The sequence below is a fragment of the Misgurnus anguillicaudatus genome, chromosome 23 (assembly GCF_027580225.2).
Source record: "Misgurnus anguillicaudatus chromosome 23, ASM2758022v2, whole genome shotgun sequence".
Classification (NCBI taxonomy): domain Eukaryota; kingdom Metazoa; phylum Chordata; class Actinopteri; order Cypriniformes; family Cobitidae; genus Misgurnus; species Misgurnus anguillicaudatus.
Genome location: NC_073359.2, coordinates 30,038,731 through 30,057,857, shown reverse-complemented (window position 1 = coordinate 30,057,857; position 19,127 = coordinate 30,038,731). Strand labels below are relative to the sequence as shown.

General features: G+C 37.0%; 2 protein-coding genes across 12 annotated transcripts in view; one reads left to right on the top strand and one right to left on the bottom strand.

The window, feature by feature from the left end:
• LOC129453480 (uncharacterized) overlaps window positions 1-18,839 on the top strand; it is a 163,565-nt gene extending 144,726 nt beyond the window's left edge. For 8 of the 11 annotated variants that reach the window (XR_012365664.1, XR_012365663.1, XR_012365656.1 and 5 more), the window contains one exon: window positions 18,684-18,839. Coding sequence is in view for 7 of the 11 variants with exons in the window: in XM_073861387.1 (XP_073717488.1) it covers window positions 18,684-18,799 (116 nt within the window). In the remaining 4 variants the exon portion in view is untranslated. Of the gene's footprint in view, window positions 1-17,237; window positions 17,562-17,926; window positions 18,209-18,683 lie in introns of all 11 variants that reach the window. The other 3 variants (XM_073861384.1, XM_073861383.1, XM_073861382.1) reach the window with 1 other exon arrangement.
• On the bottom strand, window positions 14,807-16,651 carry LOC141359620 (T-cell surface antigen CD2-like). Its single transcript, XM_073862357.1, has 4 exons — window positions 16,245-16,651; window positions 15,491-15,814; window positions 15,073-15,345; window positions 14,807-14,934 (listed from the first exon to the last, which is right to left on the bottom strand). The coding sequence occupies exons 1-4, from the start codon at window positions 16,291-16,293 to the stop codon at window positions 14,807-14,809; spliced, it is 774 nt and encodes a 257-aa protein (XP_073718458.1). The 5' UTR covers window positions 16,294-16,651.
• Window positions 18,840-19,127: the final 288 nt, after the last annotated feature.

Genomic DNA, 19,127 nt, shown 5'->3' with positions numbered 1-19,127 from the left:
AGGTGTCCATGAGCAAGACACCTAACCCCAGCTGCTCCTGACAAGCTGGATGGCGCCTTGCATGGCAAAAAATACATTGTAAGCAAGACATACATTAGATTTTATTAGGGATGCACAATATATCGGCCGACATATCGTTATCGGCCGATAACTGCTTATTTTTAATATTATCGGTTATCGGTCTGATAGCAAAATTAGGCCGATAAATGAAAGCCGATAAATTATGGATTATTTTGGTTTGTTGAACCACTTCACTTGCTCATTGCTGGCCATGTGGAGTTTTGATTGGTGCTTTCTGTGACATAGCACAAAGATGACACATATTGCGGGCTTAAGAAAGAGTATGCTAGTCTAGCGCAAAGACAAGATGTCCGCGGTCTGGGAGTTTTTCATTGTGAAATTAATATGAATATTTATTGGCCTATATATATATATCGGTTATCGGCCCCCAAATATAAAGAGTTATCGGTATCGGCCAAAATTTCCATATCGGTGCATCCCTAGATTTTATTAAATTTAAGAACGTAAAATGCATGAAAAAATAAATAATTTTGTTTAATTGCTTTATCACCTTGTTTAGTTAATCATTATCTCATTATTGTCATTATAATTTTCAGCTCTGTTAAGTTAATTATCTAGATTGTTCCCACCTTTTCTGTTGTGTATTTATTCACCTCGTGTTTGCCTTGTTTTGGTTGGATCTTGTCTGTGTTGTATGTTCCTGTGTTCCTGTGTTGCTGTTATCATCCTTGTCTTAATTTAATATCCAGTTTGTATAAATCCCGTGTCCTTGTTGTTTTGATAGGGAAGTGCTGCCACTTAAATGCTAGCCTTTTAGGTAGTGAATCCCCTAATTGTTCGTTTCATGTCTGTACGGAACAAGACTCACTCTCGAAAATGTGATGATTGATAACCATGGCAACGTTCAGCCATCTTGCGTGCTTATCACTCACAGCTTTGACCAAAATAATTTAACAGCACTATGTTTTGCCTGAAACCTCCTTCTTGTGTATTGCCAGGTCCTCGTCTTTTTTTGTACTACATACTAGTGTTGGGCGATATGCCCTATTTTCAGATCGTCCTTTCGTCAGCCTGTGAGATCGGCGATACACGATATTATCGGGGGCGTGGCAGTAGTTTACTCTTTTTTTTATTTGTTAATTTTTACTCATTATAACAAGTCACTTGATGGGTGGACAAAAAAAACAAGACCGTAACACCGTCATGACCACAACCTTCTTAAAACTGATGCCATTAAAGCGAGCGCGTCATTAAAACCCTATCATGATTACTTAATAACTGTAAAAACATGCATTTGCGCACGCACACACACGTGCGTGCACATACAAACTATTCAATGCATTTATTTAGTGCTGTTGCAGAAGACTACACGTGTCAAGCAGTGGTGCTCTCATGAGGTGCCTTTTTAAACGCATCGGTCCAGTGGAACGCGATCATATTTTAAACACAATCATATATTAAACACGAGGGACGAGTTGCTACAACTCATTGAAATGCTTATCATAAACAGGATTATTACCTAGTGATCTGACTTCGGACAGAGTGCAGCTCTCTGCACGTACGCGAGAGTGAGAGAGAGACGCTAACATGCAGCGGGTCATATTTTAAACAAAAAGTAAAGTTTGCATCAGCTCGCATGAAACGCATTAAACTGAACAAATAAGGATTACTACTTAAGTTTATGTTTAGACTGCAGACAGATGCGAGAGCGCGTGCACGTGAGACAGAGAGAAGCGCAGCTGCTCATGACGCGGCGCGCTGGATTTAGTGGTAGAAGGAGACCAAGACGCGCGCATTAAGTGCAGGTACGTGCAAGAAGGAATTCTCTCTTTACAAGCTCTCCGCGTAAAGTGGAGCCCACAAACCCTCATGTGAGGAAAAGCATGCATTGTCGGTGTTAATATAAAACTATGATGATAATAATAATAATAATAATAACCATTCGCCAACTATCGTCTTGACTATCGCCATGAAAGCCTGCCATTGGCGATATGTCTGAAGATCGTCGATACACGATACTATCGTCAATCGGCACAACCCTACTACATACTGTTTTGGTGCTTAACTGCTTATGGCTTTTGACTCATGAAGCGATCAAGTTTTTTGTGTTATTAAAGTGTAAAGGTGCTGGTCCAAATATTTAGATTTTTGAGGTAAAGCATTTGGATTTATTTCAGATTTATTTCAGTTTATTATTGGATTTTTCTTTTCTTTTTTTCGTGCAAGACCTGGCAACACTAGTCAGCAAACGCTTGTGGCTCTGTCATTTTGTCATAGAAAAATCTATTTGTGGTGGCCAGTGTTGATTCTGTGTATGGGAAACACTGTACCACAAAAATATTTTTAAATCTGTAATTCTGTGTAGATGTCTATGTATCGGTGTTGTATTGTGCATTAATATTAATAATAGAAGACTCAGCAATAACAAGCGTGCAGTAGCTTAACACTCCATACTTTTTATTTACTCGTTTTCTTCCTCGCCACTTCAGGTTACTACCGACTCCTATCTGGTGGAGCATATTTACCCAGCATAACATTTTAGGCATATACAACAATTGTGGTCTCGCACTTGTGTGCATGTGCTTCAGATCTGTCAGTCAGTGTGAGGAAGATCGTAATCTTTTAACATCAAGCAAGTCCTGCACTTCACTTTCTTATTCCTGCATTAGTGATGCGCGGGTCGTCTCGTAACCCGCGGGTCCCGCAGGTCGGGTTGGGGCGGGTAAAGAAATTGTAACTTTAATGCGGGGCGGGTTGGGGCGGGTCATTAAAAACAAAATTAAAAAAACTGATATGTTGCGTCTAATTCCCTGTAGCATATATATTAAATATTTGGGAATATATATTTTTACATTTAATTACGTTCTTTGATAAGGTTAAATTACGTAGGCCTATGTGGCAACGTAACTTTCGCAACGTAACTTGCGCAACGTAACTTGCGCAACGTAACTTGATATCCCCTTTGACGTCACGGAAGCGCCAAGTAGCTCCCGCTGGCTGCCAGCCACAACAACAAAACAAACGGAGAATTAAAAGATGAAAGACGATCTGCAGGAGAAATTAAGGTAGGGAATTTGTGAATAGATAATACAAATGCTGCTTTTTTGTGTGGTGATCTACTTTTAAAATGATAAAGCCGACAAGTTCTACATGCTAAAAACACTTTAAATGCGTGGACTATACTGCATATATCTCTACATTGGATTTAGGGATGTCACCATTACTCAATTTTCTTGAGGAGTTAAAAAAATCCTGGAGCACATGTCGAGTACTGTTTAAAATAGCGGAGATTTAGTGAAACAAACTTGAAAGAAAATTACAATAGTATCAGAAGCATATATCAGCACAACGCTGCCTCTCTCTCTCCCTCGTTCGCTCGCTCTTGCGTGCTTCAGCTCGTGCATGAAAGCAAGAATGCGATGCAATTGCATGCTTGTAAATGTCGGAAGTTTACACGACTGAGCTGCAGCGGACAGGCATAAGATTTATAAAAACACATATGAGAAGAAAGGCACAGCACCTCAAAAAGACTTAAGTCTTTCACAATTACTCATAATGCCAATTTTCCCGTGGAGGCATGGAGCAGCATGAGAATACACAGTTAATTTATGTGCGATCTACCGGCATTGCCTTTGCGATCGATGTATTGGACACCCCAGGTTTATCATTATCCTATCTCTATATTAATATGACCATGCTGGTTTCTATGGCTCATTGGTGTATGTTGTTGCCAGTTTACAGGGCGATGTAATCTAATGGCTGTTTCCAAGCACTCTTAGGCTGAAATAAAGCCTCTTTTTATTTACATTACAAATGCCTAGTATGTCTATTTGAATGGTCGCGGGTGCGGGGCGGTGCGGGTTGTAAAAATAGATACAGTGTTGCGGGTTGGGGCGGGCCAAATATTTCATAAAAGCGGGACCCACGGGTTGGAAAAAACGCCGACCCGCGCATCACTATCCTGCATGCTTTAAAACTGAACCATTATGTCACGCGCATGTGAATGGAGACATCAACATATCATGATATATTGTTCTCTTGTTTAAACGCACTCATTTGTTTCATGTTGTTCTTTTGTCCCCCTAGACTGTTTTTGCTGTTGTTATGGTCCTGAAGCTGTGATCCGATTGGTCGTCTCTGCTCTGGTGGGTGTGGCTACTGTTGCTGTTTTGGTTCATGACATTTGTGACAACTCTAGTGGAGATGAACAGAAGAAAAGATCACAGACACCATCAGAACATCACTGATAAAATGTACTTTCTAGTTTCTCTGAAGTTTAATACTGTATAATTTGAATTTTTTTAGGTTTTAAACTAAATATTTGTATATTGAGTATACTTCTAAAAGTTTAAGGTTTAAAAATTCGGTTGGTATGTTGAACATGTTCATGTTGTGTTGCTCTTTACAAAAAAAATAAACGGCTAATTCCACTGCCTTTAATTTTGTAATAATTTATTTTCATCATAATCTTTTAATCCCATGGGGGCGTAAATTGGAACTTACGGGAAACAGTTGTGACTAGCTAGTTTCTCCAATGATGCATTGTACTATGGTGGTTAACCCTCTGGGGTCTTAGCTGATTTTCCATCCTTGAGCAGTTTTGACCACCACAGACATTTGTGCTTTTTTCAGTTGCTTTAAACATAACATTTAAACAATGGCAAAAGTCTCATAACACTGTGTTCAACACTGTGTTCAGCACACACTGGGCTACTACAAGTGCTGGGCTACTACAAGTGCAACTTTTTTATCATCAAAAAGTTGATTATTTCACTAATTATAACTGACAACTAAGGAAAATTCCAAATTCATTATCTCAGAAAATTAGAATATTCCTTAAGACCAATACAAAGAAGTGATTTTTAGAAATCTTGGTCAACTGAAAAGTATGAGCATGTACAGCACTCAATACTTAGTTGGGGCTTCTTTTGCCTGAATTACTGCAGCAATGCGGTGTGGCATGGAGTCGATCAGTCTGTGGCACTGCTCAGGTGTTATTAGAGCCCAGCTTTCTCTGATAGCCTTCAGCTCTTCTAGAATTGTTGGGTCTAGAATATCGCATCTTCCTCTTCACAATACCCCATAGATTTTCTGAGGTTATGGTCAAGCGAGTTTGCTGGCCAATTAAGAACAGGGATACCGTGGTCGTTAAACCAGGTACTGGTAGCTTGGCACTGTGTGCAGGTTCCAAGTCCTGTTGGAAAACGAAACCTGCATCTCCATAAAGTTGATCAGTAGCAGGAAGCATGAAGTGCTCTTAAACTTCCTGGTATACGGCTGCGTTGACCTTGGACGTTAGAAAACACAGTGGACCAACACATGGCACCCCAAACCATCACTGACTGTGGAAACTTTACACTGGACCTCAAACAACGTGGATTGTGTGCCTCTCCTCTCTTCCTCCAGACTCTGGGACCCTGATTTCCAAAGGAAATGTACTTTCATCAGAGAACATAACTTTGGACCACTCAGCAGAAGTCCAGAAGCGCTGTCTGTCTTGACACTAGGAATCCGACAGCTGAAACCCAGCTGCAGTCCACTCTTTGTGAATCTCCCCCACATTTTTGAATGGGTTTGGTTTCACAATCCTCTCCAGGGTGTGTTTATCGCTATTGCTTTTACACTTTTTTCTCCCACATCTTTTCCTTCCCTTCACCTCTCTATTAATGTGCTTGGACACAGAGCTCTGTGAACAGCCAGCCTCTTTTGCAATGAACTTTTGTGTCTTGCCCTCCTTGTTCAAGGCGTCAATGGTTGTCTTTTGGACAACTGTCAAGTCAGCAGTCTTTCCCATGATTGTATAGCCTACGGAACTAAACTGGAAGACCATTTAACTCACTGGGATCCAAAAACGTGACACCGCGTTTTGATGTGTTTTCTCCTTATCATAGCAGAATCAACTTAAAATACTCCATCATTAATAATCATACACTTACGTGTTTGACATCATTTGAAACGGTAAAGGGTCTTCTTTAATTTGTGTACATTCACAATAACAACAAATATTTGTGTTTTTGTCAAATAAAGAAAATAAACAGGGTGCACATTCAGACATTTCTGTCTCTGCAAGCTGTCTCTCAAAACGCGTTACAAAAATCTATTGAAACTCTGTGAATACTCGTCACCAAAGTGTACTTTTAAACGAACGAATTATAATCGAAAACAAATATTGTCTGTTTATATAATCTGTATTGAAGTTAAGAGAGTACAGTTTTCCTGGCTGACTTCATTATCTCTAATGAGGTCACGCCCACAGGTGGTAAAGCTGTTCATTATATATGACAATGAATAGGCAAAAAGTTCAAACAGTGACAAACAAAGCAGAAAGATTTAAAGACTTTACTTTGTGTTTGGATGATAAACATTATACACACACGTGAGGAAGATCTTCAGTTATGTCTTGACAATGAGGAAGAGCAAAGAAGCGTTCATCTCTAATGTTAAGTTACCTATGCAACGTGTTTTTAAACAGTTACACACTTACAGAAACACACACATTAAAACAGTGTTAAAAACAGAAGCTATAAACATCATCACATATCCAACAATCATCAAATGAATGATTAGGTAAGAAATGGTCTTTTGTAAATGTACAAGTGAAACTTGAGCATGAGCTGCCTCAGATAGCGCAGATAGCCACAAATGCTACATCATCTTTTACCTTAGGTTCTCCTCTACAAAATTAGCCAATGTACAGTGTTTTCTTTGGTTGTGTGCATGAATAATCCCTTGCTATTTTGTTGTATGTGCAAAACACAACAAAATAATTTTATGATATTCAAACAAAAAAAGTATTTTCCCACCCTTCAGTTGAATAAGAATAACTCTGGCATACAACAAGCTAAAGAGAGCATTCTTTTTTTATTGATTCCTGCCATTTGCTGGTATCAACCAGAACTTCAGTCTGCTGGAGCACAGAGGGCCTGAGCTATAATAATAATAATTCCTTACATTTATATAGCGCTTTTTCTCAGTACTCAAAGTACTTTACATATGAATGGGGGAATCACTTCAACCACCACCAATGTGCAGCATCCACCTGGATGATTCGACGGCAGCCATATTGCACCAGAACGCCCACCACACACCAGCTTATTAGTGGAGAGGAGATAGAGTGATATAGCAAATCAGTATGAGGGATGATTAGTAGGCCAATGGGCAAGTTTTTCCAAAAGACATCCTGGGATTTTTAATGACCACAGAGAGTCAGGACCTCGGTTAAACGTCTCATCCGAAGGACGGTGCTTTTTTTGACAGTATAGTGTCCTCGTCACTATACTGGGGTGTTAGGACCCACACAGATGACAGGGTGAGCACCCCCTGCTGGTCTCACTAACACCTCTACCAGCAGCAACCTGGTTTTCCCAGGTGGTCTCCCATCCAAGTACTGACCAGGCTCAGCCCTGCTTAGCTTCAGTTGGCCATATCCACTTTCAAAGACATTGTTGTGAACACAAAAAAATAAAATTTGGTGGTTCATAAATAAACATAAATAATAATATTTTTCACAAACAGCAGCTTTTATGTAACTTCAAAGGGTTTTCTGTAACATGATTTAAAGATATTGCATTTATTCCACTGTAATTTCAGGATGTTGTGGGGCTCTCTGGGAAGTAGTGGCCCCTATAATTGTCACCACCTTTCACCCAATTTGGGACAGCCCTGAGTTCCACTAATAAACATTATAAATTCATGTTTTTATAAACACGTCTATAAGCATAAATATGTTATATTGTATTGTCTAGTACAATAAAAATGAAAATACCAAACTCTCTTGATATAATGTAGGCATGTTTATTGTTATTTTCAGGCATACATATAATGTATATGTATCTGGTTGCAGCATTTTTTTAAATGTTTGTTATTAAAGTGGCAATGCGTAGGTTCTGACATTTCTAACCGTTACTGACACCAGTGGCCGTTATAGAAACTGCAGCTAGTCTCATCCTTGTTCTCAGTGGGCACAATCGCATGACCACAACAACCAGAGTTGCCGTAGCAACCACAGACAGCTCATTGAGATTCACCAGCATGTTTACAGATGTAAGAAAAGTTACAGTACTGTAAAGTTATTGTTTGACAGACCATATTTTAGTAAAGTGTTGCAGTGCTACTTTATATTTTCAACTGAAGTCTACTTCTAAAAGTTTTGTAACACGACACTGTAAAAACACTCCCAACACTCACAATCTTAATGCACTTGTGCTCTGAATAAAGATAATTCATATAAGACAGTTACTTTTGAAACGGTCCTGTGCTACATGCTATTGTTAGCATTACACCACAAAACAAATGCTATCGTTACCATTACACCACAAAACAAATGCTATCGTTAGCATTACACCACAAAAACAATAACATAATATATTACAGATGCCCTGTACCTATATCTTACCTTTGCAGTAAAAAGGAAACCTGCTCAAGGTCTGTTTTCATACCCAGCGCTGACCGGAGCTCCCTCCAAGAATCAAATGCCAATCCGATGTTTACTCTTGTCTTTGCTCCGACGCTGGTCACGCTCTATTTTGGCCGCACTAGATAAGGATTTGTTTTAACTTACGAGGAGTTTCCGTGGGTGTCTGGATTGTGCTGGAGATTAGTCGCTTCTTTTCGTCTGCAGAGTCAATTTTTAACATGCTAGCGATTGCCGCTGTTTACTAATGACTGCCGTACGCGTCTATATGGAACGCCCAAGTAGACGAGCATGTGCGTGACATTTTGAAACTTCGCGCCAATTCGGACTTGACTCCTCCACACACAAAAGAGCCTACAGGCTGATAGAGACAACCGTGGAGGACAGTCAAGGTGTTATTCTTTCTATTACATTATGGTTGGCTCATAAATATACAAATGAAAACTCTATCTTAAAGATTTTTTTAATTAATAAGCTACATAATGCCCCTTTAACAAATTCACCAAATAAATTTACTTCATTCGCGATAAAAAAGGAAACATGGCGCACATGTCACTACGTCTTCAGCTCCTCCCTCGACTGCAATCGGTAAACCTCACTGATCTGTCTGTGCAGTGTCGAATGAACTCAAACACAGCTTAATATGTCATATGCCACATGATAATGTCAACATGGCGGATGATGTTCAAACCTAAAGGGATAGTTCAGCCAAAACTGATATTAAACCCATGATTTACTCACCCTGAAGCCGTCAGAGATGCATATGTCCATCATTTTTCAGACAAATACATTTTCAGTTATTTTAGAAAATGTTTTATACCTTTCAGGTAATCAAATGGGAAGTTATGGGGTCCACGTCCTTCAAGTCCAAAAATGTGCATCTATCCTTCACAAAATAAATCCAAACGGCTCCACGATGATAAACAAAGGGCTTCTGAGGGTAATCCGCGCAGTTTCGTTGTGGAAAATCCACATTTAAAACTTTATAAATGAAAATAACTCGCTTCCGGTAACACTGTCATTTTAGTCGCGTCCACATTCAAGATCAGAGCTTTCACATAGGATGCGGTGTGCGCTGCGCTATGAAACCCATTCATTTCAATGGCTTGCGCCGCGCGAGGGCATTTTTTTGTTGCGCCGAGCAAAGCACGAGCGCAGCGGAGCGCAGCTTGCGCTTACGCCGCGGTCAAAGTTCAAAATAGTTTAACTTTTGCGCTGCGCTCTGTGACGATTACCCGCGCGGCCAATAGAAAGGGGGACATCCAAACAAGCAAAATGGACGAAAGCTTATACTCGGGATTCTCAGAGCTTTAAAATACAAGTGTATGCTCCTACAGAGACATCGGAAGGAAAGCCGTGTCATGGAAACACGTAGCAATTGAAGTTGGCAGGTCAGGTGTGTTTTAAGTCAAGCAGCATTGTTGTAGGTAGGCTTAACGTTACGTGAAATGGAGACGAGCAACATCAGTCTCTGTATTCCTCATCGACTTTTTAAAGCAAATATAAACGCTGTAGTTTTTATTGAATTTATTGAAAACCTCGCCTACTTTGGTCTTGCCATCAGAGCACATATCGCTTGGCTGCGCGGAACCCAGCGGCGAGTGCAGCGCACACCGCATCCTATGTGAAAGCCGCATTACGCAGCTTACGGAGGTTTCTCTGCTGCTGCTCTGTGTCCCCGCCCTCCGAATTTGTCATATGTCACTAAGAAAAGTGCGTACACTACGCTGATAATCTCTCCTGAATACAGAGGAGTCTAAGATGGTGGCGCAAACAAAGCTAATTATTTTCGTTTATAAAGTTTTAAATATGGATATTTATACAACAACACCGTGCGGATTACCCTCAGGAGGCCTTTGTTTATCATCTAGGAGGCGTTTGGATTTCTTTGAGGAAGGACATATGCAAATTTTTTGGAATTGAAGTACGTGGACCCCGTAACTTTACTGTTTAGCAGCTGAAAGATATAAGACATTTTCTAAAATAACTGAAAATGTGTTTGTCTGAGAAATGATGGGCATATGCATCTCGGGCGGCTTCGGGGTGAGTGGATCATGGGTTTGATGTCAGTTTTGGCCGAACTATCCCTTTAACACAACCAGGCGTTAATATACATACTCTTTTTAGCGCTCCTTAAGTAGGTACTCATTAAAATTAATACCTACTCAGAGAATATGCTGTTTTGGATTCAGTCAGTATATATATATATATATATATATATATATATATATATATATATATATATATATATATATATATATATATATATATATTTGCAGCTCAGCTAACTGCTGTCATGCTACTGTATCACAACTGAAGAAAGAATAACCATGATGCCAAAAATATTGCAACTTGCAGAGTAGGATATGTTTTTTGTAAAAGGGTGAAGGACATCACAGAACAAAAATAGTCCTGCTATGTTTTGGTAAAGCTGAAATTAACATTGCTTACTTGCAAGACCAAAGCACAAGCATTGTGTTAATGCACAGTAAGGCTCTATATTAAAAGTGCATTACAATAGTATACCTTTTATCAGTAAATGTGTTACCTCCAGTCCATGGAGCCACTGCAGTACCTCTGTGGCCCACCAGCAAATATAGAACATAAATCATATGCATGTTTTTGAGTTCTCATGTCACGTTCATAAAACAATACATCGCAGCAATATCACTGTTTGATTGAATCTTTTATCTATCAAACTTTAGTATTGATGGGTTCAGTATTAACATATTGATGGATTATTTTAGTGTAAAGTTGTTTTGTTTTTGTTTCTCTCTCTCTCACACACACTCACACACTGTTCACACCTCTCATCTACACACACAAATGCATGCTTTCACACAAACCTACATATAGACTGATCACACCTCCCACATACACACACAGATACACATCAACCACAAGCAGGCACTTATAGTCAAACACAAACACATGTCCACCAACAGAACATAACCACATTTCTTTCCACATCAGGTTTAACTTAAACTCAGAAAAAAAGCTGTGAAACTGTCACATAAATTCAGTGACAAATGTAAAACATTCGACATACATTGTGTTTTAAAACCATTGTGACCCTTTGGTCGTATCCACATTCTTAGTTATTCATTTATATTTATATAACAGTGTTTCTGATAATGTTTTACAGTTCTAGCTTTCTTTAAATGATGGTTTATTATTGTTGTCCAATACATGATGCATTTTTGTCCCATTATGGTGCATTTCAACTGGTAACATGAGATTTGTGCTTGTTAAAGTGATGGATGAGTAACAGAAAACAGAACAAGAAAGAAAAAGTGTTATCATCTCATGTAATATAATACACGAACTAGGAAGAAACTTTCAACAAGTTAAAACATAGACTGTAGATGATCAAACAGCTGAATGTTGATGTGAGAATAACAGAAAGTTTATTGTCTCATAACTCCTGCATACACCACATCATCCTCTACTGCAAACACCTGCACACATAAACACACAACATACAACACAAACAATTAATAACAGTCATGTCATGGATAATAATCACAGGTCATACACTATATTGCCAAAAGTTTTGGAACCCCTTCACAAAATGTTTTTATAAATGCGATGACAGGGCCCCCCTCACAAAGTTGCTTAGGGCCCCCAGAAGTCCAGAATCGGCTCTGAGTATCACACAGGATTCCTAGCAGAATAGCAGGTGAAGTTCTACTTATTGACTATAAACATGTTACACTGATAATCACAAAGTGACATACGTCTCTGGTGGGTCTTTTGAAGTTAAATGATACATAAACTATTCATATTTTGAGCATTTTTGGTGAATGATATTTAGCAACATCTAGATTAAAAATCATCGTGGCACGCCGGCTCCATGTAATTAAAGTTGATCAATGATTCTCACGAATAGAAATAATTAATTGTGTCACGGTATTCATTAAATATTACAGAACAGACACACACATAAATATATAAAATATTTTTTTGTAATTTGCATACACTCAATTGCCTCAATTGTACTGGTCAAGGTTGCTTTAAGACAACATTAATTTTATAATGACTAGATTGTAGACATCTTTAAACTGTATATGTATATATAGTATATGCATTTTAAAAAGCTGACCTAACAGATATTATTAGAAACAATTAATAAGTCATTGGACCCTATCAATGCAATGTGCAACGCAAGCCTCTTTAGTTTCAACCCAGCGCAATGATCATTTTCATGTTTAGTGCCACGTTGTTTAAATGGCAAATGCATTTGCACCTAATCTTGCACCCATGGGCATTCTGGTCTGAAACGTGTGTTCAGACGCATTGTTGGCGCTTTGCTATTTTCAGGCAACTAAAATAGACTACGCCATTGACCAACAAAAATCTGGTCTAAAGTTAATGGTGCAATATTGTTTTTGTTATTTAATGAGCGCGTTAGTAATATGGGACGGCAACGTGCGTTTGCTTATCACACACATAGATGCGCAGCAGAGCACAACCCTTTTATAATATGGAAAAGTTAAAGGATTAAAATAAAAAGATTATTATTGAGTCTCTTGGACTTAAGTGACAATCGATTATGAGACGTTAGAAGACAAAAAGAGCTGCTTCACCTGCAGCCTGGTAAGTAAATAAATGCTTTGCTTTAAACAAATGCATTTCTTTTTAAATGTTTTTAAATGCTACCTTACGGATATATTGTATATGATGACTCTGTACCTGTGAATATGATGACATAAGAAACATTTTTAAGTAATGCTTTTCAAAACACAGCGCTGTCCGAGTGCTGAATTGTTTCGGCTCCCTGCACATTTGTAAATTCTTTATCTCCTGTTTGTTACAAATAAAGTATTTTTTTAGAGTACAAACCTTTTCTTGCATATTTGTAAATTATTTTATGAGATTACAATGATTATGTAGGATATCTATTAATTTACAGCAATTAAAAGCCTGCTATTTGTACTTCTATGACTGAAAGAAAACAGCTTTTAAAGGTTTTAATCCAAAAATAACAGTTTCAATACAAATGAATACAACACAATTTTTTACATCAATCTTAAACTGCTGGTCTTCTTCCTTCGCTTAGTTTTTCCGTTTACAAATTCTGCAATAGGGAATCGGCATGGCGCCAGCGCAAATGGCTTTTAAAAGGGATGAAAGCTGAGATACTCGTTGGTTTATTGCACGTTACTCCCAAAACACACCTATTACTCATTACAAGAATAGGAACTACCCTTTTAGACTCTGCGCTCAGCGCACAAACCAATTTTCCCGTCATTAAATTAGCAAAAGTGGAATCGGACATGCCCATTTAGACCGTGCGCCGTGTGCTTTAGAAAATGCGCTTTCATTAAAATAGAGCACATAATCTACATAGTCTCTATATAAATGTGACTTGATCTTTTAATTTTGTTCTGTTTTATATCATCTCTCTAATCATCTCTAACTTTATCCACATTTTTTGTTTAGCTTTTATTTGTATTATCTTTTAGATTTTTTATGTTTTTTGTTTTGTTTTTTTCACTACATTGGTCTTGCAAATTGTAAAATTTGCATTACTAAGAAGTACTTATTAATTACATATTTGTGTTATAGTCCTAGTAGATATTTAAGCAATATCGCTCGAGTAGGAGTGTGATATAGCTCTATATCATCACGGCTGTAATTATGCCAGAAGCACGAGGCCGTAGGCCAAATGCCAGAGGCAGTCACAGCGATTCCGAGAGCAATATTGCTTTTATACAACAGTTCGACGGCACACGTTTGAAAAAAGAAAACTAGAGAGAGATCGCTCCAGAAAAATTATAGTTTACATTCCTCTTTCCAAGTGTTAATCGTCCACACAATGTGACAAGACATTACTCCCATTAAGTTTAACGTAACATCCAAGAGCGCTGATCTTTGACGGAATAATCACTTCCAATTGGGATTCACATACAGTCAGAGATGAGCCTGTTTAAAGGACCTCCATTCCCTAATACTAAAATGACCAGCAGGTGGCGGAATGATACAAAATGGTGAAGCGGTTACTGTGCCGTTATCAGTAGAATATCGCACGCCTCTTAGCCAATCAGATTCGAGAACCAGAAAGAACTGTTGTATAATTAGGTTTATATCTTGTTTTGAGACCCAACAAGTAAAACATTTTGTGTGTGTGGGGGGGGTAGAAATACTCATATTTACATACATGAATGATCTTACTGGTTTATGTGCTGCTCTTTTACAGAATGTTGGATCTGCGTAAGTGAGTTCCTCTCCATTGGTTTGAACTGTGTCAAAAACAATAATAAACACATTTAAAAAATATAGCTCCAAGCAGCAGCCAAGGGCACAAAAAGAGCTAAAAGCGAGATTAAGAAAAAAATTATAATAATAGTTATTCTGTACTACACAGCTATATTAGTAACATTTACCATGTTGCTGTGTGTTTCTGTGTTTCCTGTAGATGCAGAAGATCAGAACTGAAGCGACAATCAGACATCCACCAGCAACACAACAGATCACAACTATATGAACGAAGGTGAGACCTGTAATGAATAATAAAAAATATATTACTGTAACTCAATCTGATCTTATATCAGTGAATATCATTACCGTAACTAAACCTGTTGGTCTGACCTCAGATCAGCTCATTCATTAAGCACTATTAATCACAGCTGTTGTACCTGAACACTGACAGAGATTCTTGATGTTAATATGTTGAGTTTGGTTTGTGATGGTATTGTTGAGTACACATCTGTATGTGTTTGTATCCTGATATTCAACCTCCAGAGATAGAGAGAGTCTGATGTTGAGATCAGACACACTGATGCTGGACAATAAACTGTTTCCTTTATACCAGGACAGACTCACATCTCTCACATTCAACACTGAACACAATAATGAACAGTTTGAACATTGTGATGAGTCTCTGGTGATATTAGGAACGGGCAGATGAGCTGTAAACATGGAATAATAGAACTAAAAATCAAAAGCATATACAATTAATACAAAGCAAGAGAGACTTTTGAGAGTAATTACGATCATTAAAATGCCAAATTGTAATTTAAGTCAGGAAAAACTTTACTTAAAATATTTACTTACCATAGACAGTAACATTGAATCTGTGTGAACAGATCTTCTGTGTGCTACTGATGGTCATTTCATAAACTCCATTGTGTTCAGTTGTGATGTTTGTGATGGTGAGATCTCCAGTCTGATTATTCATTTGTAGTCTGTCTATGAATCTCCCATCAAGAACATCATTGTGTATTTTTGTCTTATTAGCTGCTTTATTAATTTTAGTTAAGAGAGTCTTTTGATAAGTCCAGTCGATCACATCATCTCTCTGTAGTTTAGTATCAGTGTTTAGAGTAAGAGAATCTCCCTCCATCACTGACACTGACTTCACTTCATCACCAAACACACCTGCACACACAAACACATTCACTGTCACACCAAAGTTCATCAAAGTCTTTTAAACAAAGTTTATTAGATCTTTTCAATCTTTTACAGAAGCACAAAGACAAACAGAGATTTAAAAACGTGAGCTTTATGAAGAAACGCTTCTTTAAATATAAAAAAAATATTAAAAACCTTTAAAGAACAACATGAAAAAAGACCTCTAAAATATTTGAAGCTGTTTTATTAATTTAATCATCTCGCTTTGGTTTGGTAAATATACATTAAATATAAACATACGTTTGTTTAATATTATACATTCTGAGTATGATTGTATTTAATATTTGATGAATATTTAGATTATGCAAGGTTTTATATAAGAATGAAAGCAAAATAAAACAACATAACTTTACTAACAGCTCTAATAATAAATCATTAAAACACATTAGTAACTTACCAGCCAGAGAAGTGAAGCAGAAAGAGAGAAAAACAAACATGAGAAACATTTTCTTCAACAGTTCAGATGTCTGAAATAACAAACCAACAACAATCTGACAGTGTTGTGATGTAAAGTCAAATTGTTTTGTGTTTTTCCTTCTCCTTATATGAAGCGCTTTGAATTAGCATGTATATAATATGATACACAATTTAAAAAAGGGAGGGGTTTAAGAGGGCTTGAATTAATCTGCTGGGAGTAAGCGAGACGACTGTTTTAACATCATAAACAATATTAACAGAGCTTCTCTACCTGACCTGACTTTACATCACAACACTGTCAGATTGTTGTTGAGTTGTTATTTCAGACATCTGAACTGTTGAAGAAAATGTTTCTCATGTTTGTTTTTCTCTCTTTCAGCTTCACTTCTGTGGTTGGTAAGTTATACATGTGTTTAATTATTTATTACAGCTGTTAGTACAAAGTTATGATGTTTTATTTATATGAGATATTATCATGAAATCTAGTTTGAATTCATATGATCTAAATATTAATCAGATGTTATTTATTTTAATAATCTGTTAAATGTTAATGGGTTTAATGTTAATATAAGAAGCTTCATTTGTTTATATTTGTAGGTTTTTCTCTATTAAGATTTGTGTGAAAGTCAAATTAACTTGAAGTTTGAGATTCATCAATATCTGAATGGAAAATGATGATTCTTTTGTTTAAATACATAAATGTATATTTATATCTAATGTATATTTGCCAGATCAAAGCCAGAAGATTAAAATATTTTAAGCTGATTTATTAATTCAGAGGGCTTTTCTCATGTTGTTCTTTAAAGGTTTTTAATATTTTTTTTATATTTAAAGAAGCGTTTCTTCATAAAGCTCACGTTTTTAAATCTCTGTTTGTCTTTGTGCTTCTGTAAAAGATTGAAAAGATCTAATAAACTTTGTTTAAAAGACTTTGATGAACTTTGGTGTGACAGTGAATGTGTTTGTGTTTCAGGTGTGTTTGGTGATGAAGTGAAGTCAGTGTCAGTGATGGAGGGAGATTCTCTTACTCTACACACTGATACTAAACTACAGATACATGATGTGATCGACTGGACTTATCAAAAGACTCTCTTAACTAAAATTAATAATGCAGCTAATAAGACAAAAATACATGATGATGTTCTTGATGGGAGATTCAGAGACAGACTACAAATGAATAATCAGTCTGGAGATCTCACCATCACAAACATCACAACTCAACACACTGGACTTTATGAAATGACCATCAGTAGCACACAGAAGATCTCTTCACACAGATTCAATGTTACTGTCTATGGTGAGTAAATATTTACAGTTTGCATTGTTTCTATATATTTAAGTATATAAAACTGATAGTTTAGATTATGATTGGTGGTTATAGTAAATTACTTTAGTGATATCATAACATGAGTTTTACTACATCACTGCATCTGTCTGTTGATTGTTAAACATTTTGCTACACTGCATGATAGTAGAATATGTTTCTCAATATCTTTACATTGTTCTTGCTGTAAGCTTTTATGAATCATTGTCAGACATATAAAAACATATAATAAAATCAATAATCTCTGTGAAGCTGCATACAGTAATTACTCTCAGTGGTGTCTCTCGCTTTATATTGATAATAAACTCTTTTGATTTTTGTTCTCAAATGTTTTCCAGCTCGTCTGCCTGTTCCTGTCATCACCACACAAAACTCTTCATCATTAGAAACATCATCATGTGTGTTATTGTGTTCAGTGATGAATGTGAGAGATGTAAGAGATGTGAGTCTGTCCTGGTATAAAGGAAATCGTTTATTGTCCATCATCAGTGTGTCTGATCTCAACAACAACATCTCTCTTCATCTGAAGTGTCTGAATGATTCTTACAGCTGTGTGGTGAACAATACCATCAGTAATCAAACTCAACATGTCAACACTGATCTCTGTCAGACGTGTTCAGGTACAGTTTTTATTTGTTTAAACTTCAACTAAATTTTAACCCAAACTATTAATGAGCTCAGAGTAATGTAAGTAATGTTCTATGTTTTAATGAGTTAAATAATGTATTTATTTTATTAATGTTAATTAAATAAATTGCTTGTCACAGTAATAACACAAGACAAACTTTGATGGTCAAAAGTTTAAACCTACAGAAATGCAGTTTCAGTTTTACACATGCACACACCTCTAAACCTTCACGTCTTTTATTATCTTTTGTATTGTGGTATATAGCAGTGGTTATATCAGCTGCAGCCATCGTGTGGATTAATAATGACAGACAGATTCTTGTTTTGTTGTGATATGGTTGATTTAGGGTTCAGTAGGTGAGGATCAGATTGTGTACCATAATATTCCTTGCTTTCTTTTCATGTGAAACGCTGCTGTTCTTGTTGTAATGCACCAATGTGTTTCATGTTGTTCTTATGTTCCCTCAGACTGTGTTTGCTGTTGTTATGGTCCTGAAGCTGTTATCCGATTGGTCGTCTCTGCTCTGGTGGGCGTGGCTACTGTTGCTCTTTTGGTTTATGACATTTATGACAACGCAAACTGAGATGAAAAGACACACCATAACTGATAAAATGTACTTTCTAGTTTCTCTGACATTTAATACATTTTAAAACCAATTTTGGTTATCTAGCGTCAGTAAATGGCTGCAGCACTCAGATTGCCAGTAACTATATATATATATATATATATATATAAACAGTTTGTTTTCACAGCTTTCTTTGCTCATATTGATATATATACATATATATCTCTTAAGTATATTTCCCTTGCTATTAAAACAGTCCCTCCAGAAAAATGTGATTATGCGATTGCATGATTTAAAGGAACAGTATGTAAGAAATGTATATAAATGAATCATAAAATGGCCCTGA

Bases quoted from the DNA above. Each gene is read 5' to 3' on its own strand.
- LOC141359620 (XM_073862357.1), bottom strand. From the start codon at position 16,293: ATGTTTCTCATGTTTGTTTTTCTCTCTTTCTGCTTCACTTCTCTGGCT. The intron at 15,346-15,490 runs GTAAGTAAATAT...CCATGTTTACAG, and splicing joins ATTCAATGTTACTGTCTATG to CTCATCTGCCCGTTCCTAAT. The intron at 14,935-15,072 runs GTACAACAGCTG...TATTCATTACAG, and splicing joins GAATCTCTGTCAGTGTTCAG to GTCTCACCTTCGTTCATATA.